At 55.2% G+C, this 10,218-nt stretch overlaps 1 protein-coding gene across 1 annotated transcript in view; it reads left to right on the top strand.

The window, feature by feature from the left end:
- The first annotated feature begins 5,425 nt into the window (after positions 1 to 5,425).
- SCUBE3 (signal peptide, CUB domain and EGF like domain containing 3) overlaps positions 5,426 to 10,218 on the top strand; it is a 28,972-nt gene continuing 24,179 nt past the window's right edge. The window contains exon 1 of the mRNA XM_059487918.1: positions 5,426 to 5,522. Within this exon, the coding sequence (XP_059343901.1) occupies positions 5,438 to 5,522 (85 nt within the window). The 5' untranslated portion in view covers positions 5,426 to 5,437. The remainder of the gene's footprint in view (positions 5,523 to 10,218) is intronic.

Raw genomic sequence — 10,218 nt, 5'->3', positions numbered from 1 at the left:
TCCTGTGGTGTCACAGTTAACCCCTGCCTTGTCATGGCTGTGGGCAGCAGAGCAGCCCCAGAGCCCCCCCAGTCCTGTTCTTTGAGTCACCGTTCTTGCCGATGCACAGACACATCAGCACCTGATGAATGATGGGGTTACTTTCAAAGGATGCTTTCCTACGATGTGTTCCCACAGCTTTTGTCAGAAATGTGGTCGGGCCTCGACCTGGACTCTGAGCTTGATTTTACCAGTGTGGGACATAAAATGTATTTTACCAACCCCACCTGCTCCAAAGCTGTGTCTGACTCAAAGCAGATGCACTGAGCGTCGCTGAGTCCATCTGGGGTGTGACCCAGCACAGCCCCAAAGACTCCTTTTGACTTCAGTAGCCGAAGACCTTTTATCATCTTCTATGGGAAATGTGATTAACAGAGCTGTAGGGAGTGATACATCACTTTCCTTTCTTCCCAAAGCCCCTTCCTTCTCCACCCACATCCTGACGATCTCCCAGCTGACGTACATGTGCTCGTGGAAAAGTAGGATGAGATAAAAGCTGTGTTCCAGTGGCACAGGGTCCCACTCACCGGCAGTGTAATTATACACGCTCCAGCCCGATCTCCCAGTAATTATTCTGGAATAAAAGCCTGCCTATTTCTGTAAGCCCTTATGTCACTTGGAAAGCTGTTATAAATTCAGCTGGAAAAAGGGACCCTTATTCTGGGATAAGTGTGGTTAGTGGTTAACTGGGAACGGGGCTATTCCTGGCCTTGCCATGGGCCTTGCCGGTGACGCCGGGGTAAGTCACTTCACCTCAGCGTGTGTCACCTTCTCCTGCTGCAAACGGGGAATTACAAACAAGGCCTGTCGCAGGCAGCGTTTTGGGAAGCCCATAACTCTGGAAAAAAGGTGTCACAGGGTGCCAGGCAGTCATTTAGCGGGACCTGGTGCTTTTTTACCCACCTTGGAGGCATCTGGATCAAGCTGTAGGCTGGGGAAATGAGGGATGAGCGTTGGGGACTGGCTGAGCCGCGTGAGCCTGGGCTGTTGGCGTGTTACTGGGAATGCTGTGTTTTCCTCTCGGCTTTTAAAAATAGTCTATTCTGTTCCAAGTTGTAGACCACAGCCCTCGCTGGGGCATTGAAATGTCTGGGCTGCTGTTTTCTTGAGCCAGCACCTTCCAGTGTTCAGGGTGGGGATGTGGTACCAGCATCCATCCCCCCAACTGCTGGGTGCAGCAGAGATGGGGGGGTCCTGCCCTGGACTGGCATCATTCTGGTTCTCATGGACAGGAGGGAAAGGCAAATCTGCTTCACTCTTCTGCCTGCAGCATCCCTGCCTGGTTCAATAGCTGCTTCTGCAAGCCCTAAGGGCCTCGGGGACTTTTGCTTCTCAGCAGCTTCTTGTGCAGCCTCAGAAGCTGCTTTTGGCTCGGCATCACACAAGCACACGCAGCCGAAGATGCGGCTCGCTCCTAGCACATGGCATTAAATCCGCGCTAGAGGTGGGGAGAATCCTCTCGGAGGATTGCGCAGACAGCGCAGGCTGGCTCACGGCCAGAGCCCCTCTGCTGCCCACGGAGCAGCCGGACCGAGGTGCCGATGCCAGGAGGTGCCCGCAGAGCTGCCCCGGCGCGTTCCCACGGCCCCGTCCCTGCGCAGGCACCGGAGAGGGGCTCAGCGCCGCTGGAATTGGGCTGGAGCCAAGGAGGCAGAGGGGAAGGAGCCTTTTACAGCCCATTAGTGCTCCCCAGAGCCGGTCAGCCCCTCTCGTCGTAAAAGCGGTGGAAGCCACAGAACCATTACGGCCGCTCTGCAGAAGATGCCAGCCCAGCTCCCGGCTCCGTGTCCCTTCCCAGGGGCTCGGCCAAAGCCGCTGGCCCTCAGGGCAGCTGGGCTGCTGGGATTCCCTCTGGGAACAAGCTGGTTCCCCGTCCATCCAGTTGGGCTGCCGGGATTCCCTCTGGGAGCAAGCTGGTTCCCCGTCCATCCCGAGCTCCCCCCCAGGCAAAATGTGCATGGGAGGGTTCCAAGCGCAAATGTGTGTGTGCGCTAATGGGAACTGAATTGCCTCTTGCCCCGCAGCCTTGCAGCTTGAGGAAAACAAGGCAGGGGCTAGGAATGACCTCATATCGCCTCCCAGGGAATGTTTTGCCAGATGAAGGGGGGAGAGGCAGCATCAAGACAGCACAATGTATGTATCTCTCTCCCTGTGTAAACATCTCTGTAGCTGCAGAAACCTCTTAAAACCCCGAATGAGAGGAGAACAGCTGCTTTGATCTGTGGATGTGGTTGTTGTTTTCTGAGCGCAGATCCGTTCTTTTTTTAATTTTGCTTCAAATTAAAAAAATGCCTGTTGTGATCTTTTGCTTTTATTTCTTGGCGAGGGAGCGGAGAGTGGTGCAGTAAATTTTCATGACTCCCCATGTAACCGTTTCAGCATGGCTGACAATTCCTCGCCGGCTCTTCAGCGCCGCAGCACAATGGGCCGAATCTTCTGGCCCTACATGAAGCCAAAGCAAATGGATTTTGCCCAGAAGTGCACAACGGGGAGTGGAGGCAGCGGGGAGGAGAGTGCTGCCACCTCCTTCCCCACCACACACACACACACAAGGCTCGGGCTGGCGATGCCTGTGAAGGGTTTGGAATCAGCTCCTGGGCACGGATCCGCGCCAGCCCTGTGGGCCAAAGCGCTGGGCTGCCCTGCAGGTGATGTCAGTGTGACTCGTGGCACTCCCTGGGTGATGTCAGGAATCCCCATCTGCCCGGCTTTCCCCTGTGCTTGGAGGGGCACCAAAGCACGCACAGCCCTGGCACCACCTCTGCCCCTTTGGCCACTCTGCCGGGCAGCATCAATTGCTGGACTCAGCAATGCTTTGGGAAGATTACGCAGCTTTTCTGGGAATTCCTGGACATCAGCAGTTCGCTCCAACCCCACTGCTTCGCTGTGGTGCTTCATAACCCCGTTGGAGGAGCGAGACATGGGGGTCAGCCCCTTGGCTCCTGTGCCATGACCCCCCTCCCAGCAAGGCACTGGTTTAACTGGGAGTGCTTGGCCAGAGTTGTGTCCCCAGGGAGGCAGTCTGGGCACGAGTGAGGAGTTTGAGGAGCTGGTTCATTTCCCCCGTGCTGTCACGTGGCTGCTCGGTGTTTTGGCGTTTTAATTACACACGGCCCTGTGTATTTAGGGCTGGTTTATGGGTGTTTATACTAATGCGTAAACCTGCAATTTAGAAGCTCAGTTATAAATCAACATTGCTGAAGGTCTTGTCCCTCGTGCCGTGAGATCGGTCTCCAGATTTAGAAGATAGGTTAGAGGGGAAACAAGGAGGACTGTTTAGTTTTCCTCTGGTTATGATGATAAAGGATCACAGGACGGGGTGCGAGGTGCGGTGGCCGGGCACAGAGATCTGCCGGCGTAACCCAGAGCAGAGTTTCCATTTTAACTCTGCTCTTAGGAGTCTCTGCCATAAGGGACTTGTGTTTCTGCAGCAAATTCCAGCCCAGGAAGAAAAGCAGTGGCACAGCTGCTGGTGTGATACGCACAGGAGGGTGGTGGCACCCCACTGGTGATGCCTTCAGATCAGGATGTGAAGATGCCCAGAGCCTTGTCCCACCTCAAGGGAGGGGCTCTTGTACCCAGGAGCTGCTGGCACAGACTGGAGCTGGCTTCCCCCAGCAGCAGTGCCCAGTGGGATGGCACATACCCACTGGTGGGGCATGGTCCTCTCCCAGCACAGCCTAAGGACAACACCTCCACATTCATATTTCGTGTACAACATATTTTTACAGCTTTAAGGATCATTTGTGAACCTTTTCCCCTTACCAGCTGCCGCGGAGCCTGGCTGTGCCAGGGATGGGTTTGGGTTACTGGTGTGCTCCTGCAAACCCCCTCCCCAAGGGAAGGTCCCTGTGCCATGAGGGCAGCCCAGGGAGGGGGTGACTTTGTAGGGAAAGACCCAGGGACTCCTCAGCATCCTCCTGTGCAGCTGCAGTCCCTCCTCTGTGCCGTGGGTGCTTGGCTTAGCTGGACATTTCCCACTGCCTCCAGCCCCCTTTGTCGTATCTTTAGGGGATATTAGGACAAAAAGGGGTTGGGGAGGGTGTAGGGGCAGCACAGTGGGCTGGGAGGGGGCCCATGGGCACAATGACCACTGGGGCTGTCAGACCCCTGTCCCTGGGCAGGTGGAATCACTGCACACCTTCCTCCCCATCCCGCTCCTGGCTCCAGCCTTCATCTCCCGCTGCAGTTTCCTGGCTGGCAGTGCCTCTCCCGGCTCAGGGAGCAGGAACACCCAGAAGGGAGATGGTGCCAGCAGCTCCCAGCACCAGGATGGCCACGGGGTGGGGCAGGGGTCCCCCTCCTCCCTGGGGTGCCCCCAGCTCCGGGGGCTGGGCTGTGCAAGGTCCCGCAAGCAAACAAAAAATCCCTGAACATTTCAGAAAGGTCTTTTTCTTCCCCCTCCACCCTTATTCCCAACCCTCCTTCCACCTCCCAGGGCAGCCAGCAGAGCTGCTCTCCGGCCCTGTTTCCCCCTGCCCAGCACCCCGAAACTCTCCAAAAGCCACCAAGCCCAGCCGGGTCGTGCCATCTGCAAACTCTCGGGTTTTTTAATTATATCTTTTTTTTTTTCCCCTTGTCCTTTTCTTTCCCACCCCTTGCCTTTTCCCATGGCGGACGCCTCCCCCTGGCCCCCCTCCCCTTGCCACCACGCCAAGCCCTGGGCTGGCCGAGGGGCTGCGAGGTGCGGGCTGGGTCTGGGGGTTGCGGGGGGCTTTGCATTGATGCATTGATCGCCCATGGTCTCCGCCTGACCTCCCTGCTCCCAGGGAAGCAGTCTCCATGGCTACTGGCCCTTCTCCTCCAGCGCAGACTGTAAATTCCTGCAGGCAAAGCCCAGCCTTGGGGGTGCGAGGGGGGGAGCCGTGAAGGAGTAACCAAAGCCAAATAGAAAGAAAGAAAGAAAGGCTGGGAGAGAGAAAAAGGGCGTTGCTTGGATGGGGCTCTCCTTTCCACTCCCCTTTCCCAGGTCCCCAGCACCAGGGCAAGGCGCCTGCTTCCCCCCTCCAGCACTGCTGCTCCTGCTCCTGCTGCTGCTGCTGCTCTTGCAAAACTGGAATTGGCTGGGATTATTTAAGGGGAAAAAAAAAAAAAAACAACGGAGGACAAGGGATCAGAGCAGCCGCCAGAGAGAGGGCGATAGAGTCCACTTTCCTCCAACTGCCCTGGGTCTCCCTCCCTCGCTCTCTCCTCTTCAGCAGCACCAAGAGCCCCAAACTGAACCCAGAGCAGCTTTTTCCATCAGTTCAGCTCCCTTCCCTCCCTCTGTCTCACACACGGCAAGGAGAGAGCCCCTTCCTCCCTTTGATTTCCCTTCGCATGCTCAGCCCCTTGTTTCCTTTAAAGCACTAGAAATCCCCCTTCTTGCCCCCGCTCCTCCCTGCAGACTGGGATTGCCATGGGAGCTTTGCAGATTGCTGGATTTTCCATCCTTTTCTTTCTCCTCCACTCTGGAAGCACGCTGGCGAATAAAGCCAGTCAAGGTAAGAGAAAGTCTTCCCTGCTCGAAGGTTTGCTGTTTGATGTGTGGATTGGGCAGCCGGATCTCCTCGTTAGAGCTGGGGTTTGAGTGCAGCCTGGAGAAGGCAGCAGCAGCAACAACAAACAGTGGAGGGGATTTTAAATGTCGCTTGCAGATATTCTCGCCTACTGCCTTGGAACTGGGCTTGGGTTTGTGAACTCTTTAATGAGTTGCGTTCCTTAGACTTTAGTTGTTTGGGTTTGGACTCTTTTATCTCAAGGCAGGGGGTGCAGGGGCAGAAAATTAGGGTGGGCGAACAAGTCTGCATCCATCACAGGCGAAATGTGGCTGTCTGGGGAGGCTTGGGGGGCTCTGCTGGTTTGGTGTCTGGCAGATGGGGCAGCAGGGTGGGCGAGGGGCTGGGCTGGAGGGCAGGGGTGGCAGAGCCCGGAGGCTGCGTCTGTGCTCGGGGGCTGCACATGGGGCACGGGGGAACCTCAGATGCTGGGCAGCAGGAAAGTTCAGGTAGCTGAGCACAGCTAAGCCTGAAAATGAAGGGAGCTCTTTCCCTATCTCGTGGAAGGAGAGCTATGTCCCATCCTTATCAACTTCGGGCTTTTCTGTTTCACAGCTCCCGTACTGAGGCAGAGCCTCCCCTTCCCAGACGCACACACGGAGCTTTATGTACGCTCTATCTATACCTTCCCTTTTCTATAGCACCTCTATATTTAGCTCGGATTTTTTAGCTCTATAGACGCGCGGGAGCGCGCGGAGCACACACAGCCCTATACATGGTCCCGTTGGCTGCCTCAAAGGGGGTTTTCTCCTTCATTCACCACTATCTGGACAATCTGCCGGGGTTTTTTTCTCCTTTTCTTTGCACGGCATGCGAGGTTTCTGTGGCTGTGGCAGCTGCGGCGTTTGTGCGGACGGTGAGATTGAGCAGCGAGTGAATGAAATCTCGGAGCGCAGGCTATAATGAAAGATCTCTTGTAGGAGGATTCCAGCCACGCGCATGGTCGCCCCAGCCCTGTCACCGACAAAGTTAGAAGGAATTTCAAGGCTATTGTCTTATCTGGCTCAAAGTGTTTCTAAAACAATGGGCGACGTCTCCGGAGGGCAGCCTGGGCAAGCAGGAGAGATTTTTCCAGGGCAAAGGTTTGGTGAGAAGGCGTCCAGCTTCACATAAAGCTTTATGATTTAGGCACAGAAAGGAATGCTTAGGTTTTTATCCCCCCTCAAATTATCTTGAGTGTATGCATTGCTTTCATTTCTTATCATAATATTTATTTATTAAGGCCTTTTGGTTTCCAGTTCCATTTAAGCCTGAGCCAGAATTGCATTAAAATAGCAAAGTGAAATTCCATCGTGCAGAGACTTGACAGATCCCTTCAGGGAAGGAGAGGGGTGGAGTGGGGGTGGAGAGAGGTGAGCTCAGTGCTGAGCTGGGGTTCATTGCCTGGGACAGTGCTGGCTCCTCCAGGGGGGCTCTGCTGGGGAATTGACGCTGGGGCTGCACTTTGGGGGTTCTGTGGGCTGGGCAGGGGGAGCTGTCTGCAGAGAGGCAAAGGCTGGTGTGTGTGGGGCTGCGAGGACTCTGGTGCTGGTGGTCCCTTTTGGGTGAGGCTGAACTCATGGGCATCACTGATGGCAGGTACAACACGTGCCTTCCCTCAGATCCTGCTGTCTCCTGGGTTTCTGACTGTCACTGAGCTCTTTGAACCCGCTCTGTGTGTCTGGGACGTGTGTTACCAGGATATTTCTCAAAAGCATCAGGTGTGTGTGGCAGGTGACACCCCAAAGATGGGGCACACATTGCCCCAAAACTTTTGCCCTTTTGAGGGACAGCCACCCTTGCCAGGTGACTGTCACAGGCTGGGAAGGGCTCTTCTCCCATCTGTCTTTTCTTGGTGGGATAACATTGTGTCATGGGTTGGGCTCGCTGGCTCGTTCCTTGTACTGAATTACCCCACAAAGTTTAGTCTGTGGGGAAGGAAGGATTTAGAGAGCTGGCTGCTGGGCCTGCAGGGCGTCTGCCAGTGGACCTGGCTGGCTCTGGAGTCAGCTTAGGGCTAGGGAAGCTTTCAAGAGGAGAGCTGGCAACATAAATCTAAATAACCATGGGGAGGCTCCTGGCGCACACTCACATCTGCGCTCCACAGGCCAGGCTGCCCGCGTGTTGCTGTGCCCAGCACTCCTCTGGGTTTGGGTAGATAACGTCCCTGCCAGTCCCCACCTCTGGTCCGTCAGTCCATCTCAGAGCCCTCCAGACAGAGGAGCTTGTCCCGAGCTCCTGCTCTCAGTGGAGCAGTGCCCTTACCTGCTGCCTGCCAGCATCCATCCCTCCCTGCGTGCTGGCAGGACAGACGGACACGGTCCCAGGGACTGGCAGCTCTGTGCCCTCCTCGGGCAGTGCCAGTTCCCTCACCTCTGGGAACACATCCCAGCTTTTACCACTTCTCCCTGCAGCTGATCGCACATCCCCTCGGATGATGCTGTGCCGTGGGGCCAGCGGGGAGAGGCAGCGTCTCCCTGGGGATCCCAGCACCCCGCTGGCGTTCCAGCAGCCCAGCTCAGGGTCCTGGGTGGGATGGCAGCCTCAGCCCAGCCCGCTGGGCCCTGGGTGGTTGATGGTTCACTCCAGCCCTCCTGGCCCCTGTCCCACGTGAGGGGCTGCTGCGCTGCCATGCACCTGCAAACCCTACACACCGCCAGGGATTATTTTTCTGTATTTTTTTCAAGGAGTCTTAAAATTTTCCAATTGCAGCGTGGAGATGCTCTTTGGTTCCCCTCCCACTGCAGGCAAACCTCCTCCCCCTTGGCCTCTGCCTTCCTACCTCTCCAGCATTCACAGTGTGTGACTGTTGTGCCTGTCCCCTCCACCCCGCTGAAATATGAAATGTAAAACTGTAAACATTTCACATGCACAGTTCAAAGGAGATCTTTGACTGAGGACGTCTAACATGCCTGTACCGAGATTAAAAAAGGGGAGGGGGTGGGTAGGAAGGAGGGAAGAAGACTTTTTTTGTAACTGCCAACTGGAGTATAAATATTCAGACACCTTGAGTCTTCCAGTGCCGATGTATTGCTCTCTCCAAACTGCTCAGGAGTTTGGGGGTTCTTGTCTTTTATTTTTATATAGATTTTTTTTTCCTGCACAGACAGCCACACCAGAGCACTCAGTTTAGGAAAACAGTATGCATGATTGACCTTAGCCTTCACTTTCAAAATTCTAAGTCCCCTGAGAGGCTTTAGGAGAAGCCCGGGATGGCAGATAAAGTTTGCTCTGTCTGGCAGCCCTGGAGGATGCCTGGCTGTGCTTTGGAGAGGCTGTGTCCCCGCTGGAGATCTTGAGATTGTTGCTCCCAGAGCAAAAAAACAAACACATTTCTTAAGGCAAGGCCGGGTCAGTCCAATAAGCCAAAGGAACAACAACAGCAGTGACAATTCCACGGGGACACGAGCAGGCTGCTGGTGTGGGGCACCAAACCCTCTGTGGGGTTTGATGGAATTAGGCTGAAGTGACCAGGGCTGGCACAAGGAAGTGGATGGAAGTGGAGGGAGCATTTCCTACCCAGGGAATGGTGGTGGATCCATCAGGATGACAAGGGCTGCTTCAGGGGATGGACAGCTCAGGACTCTGCCCTCAAGGGAGTGGGAAACATAAGTGAGGGGGATAAAAAAGCCCTTTTCTGGGTCATTAACAGCTTTGGGGAAGCACAACCCATGGTGAGGGTTATGGGGCAGGGTCTGGGCATTGAACAGGAGGGTCCCAGGCTGGGAATGGCCCCAGGTCCTCTCTCTGACTTGTGGTTCCTCCTCCTTCTGTATTCCATCATTGCACAGGGCCGAGTGCTGGGGCTGCACCTCCTGTGCCCCACCTGCTTTTGGGGAATCTGGGTGGATATGCAGGGCACGGGGCTGGTTTGGGGGTCTCCACTGCATGGTGAGATGCAGACATCCCCTCTGAGCCATCCTGAGCACAGGTACCTGCCCAGTGCCCGCTGGCACCCCCGTCCTGGCAGCAGGGCATCACCCAGCACCTGAGCCAGCATCTCTGAGTGCAGGTGATAATTCTTTAGCCAGTTTACAGAAAGCTGCCCTGCAGAGCATCCTGCTCCCCTCTCCTGGCCCAAATCCCCTCCCAGGGGCTGCCACTGCCCGTGGCCATGCCCTGAGCCTGTGGTGCAGCACGAGTCACCCCTGGACGAACAAATGATTAATAAACTGCACCACAGTGTCTGAGGTGGTTATTAATACCCTGGTAAAAGGAGCTACTGAAGTTATAAAGCTTTAATTTGGCATTAAGGCCGAGTGGAAACTCCGCATGTCTGCCAACAGCTACACACACATCCCCATACAGACAGGCTGTTAATATATATGCCTATATAAAAACAAAGAATAAAATTAATTTGTAGAAAAAGCTGAAGCACTTGCAGGAGAGGGGAAAAAGGACGGTGGGTTTGTTTGTTCAGGATTTCTCAGGCCAGATTTTGCTGTCCTGTCTCACCCCCCTCCTCAAATTTATTAGGACTTTTGGCCTAGGGCTAAAACCATCTTTTATTATTATTATTTTTTTTTAAACAAAATAAGGAAGTGAGGAAAGAGCCTCAATCCAGGCTCTAAAAATATCCGAGCAGTGCAGGGCACAGGGGGCTCCGCCGTGCCTCCCCTGGGTCAGGGCGCTCGGGGGTCCCGGGGAGGTGGCGGTGCCCCCG

The sequence above is a fragment of the Ammospiza nelsoni genome, chromosome 23 (genome assembly GCF_027579445.1).
Source record: "Ammospiza nelsoni isolate bAmmNel1 chromosome 23, bAmmNel1.pri, whole genome shotgun sequence".
NCBI classification, from domain to species: Eukaryota; Metazoa; Chordata; class Aves; order Passeriformes; family Passerellidae; genus Ammospiza; species Ammospiza nelsoni.
This window is presented reverse-complemented; position numbering and strand designations above follow the sequence as displayed.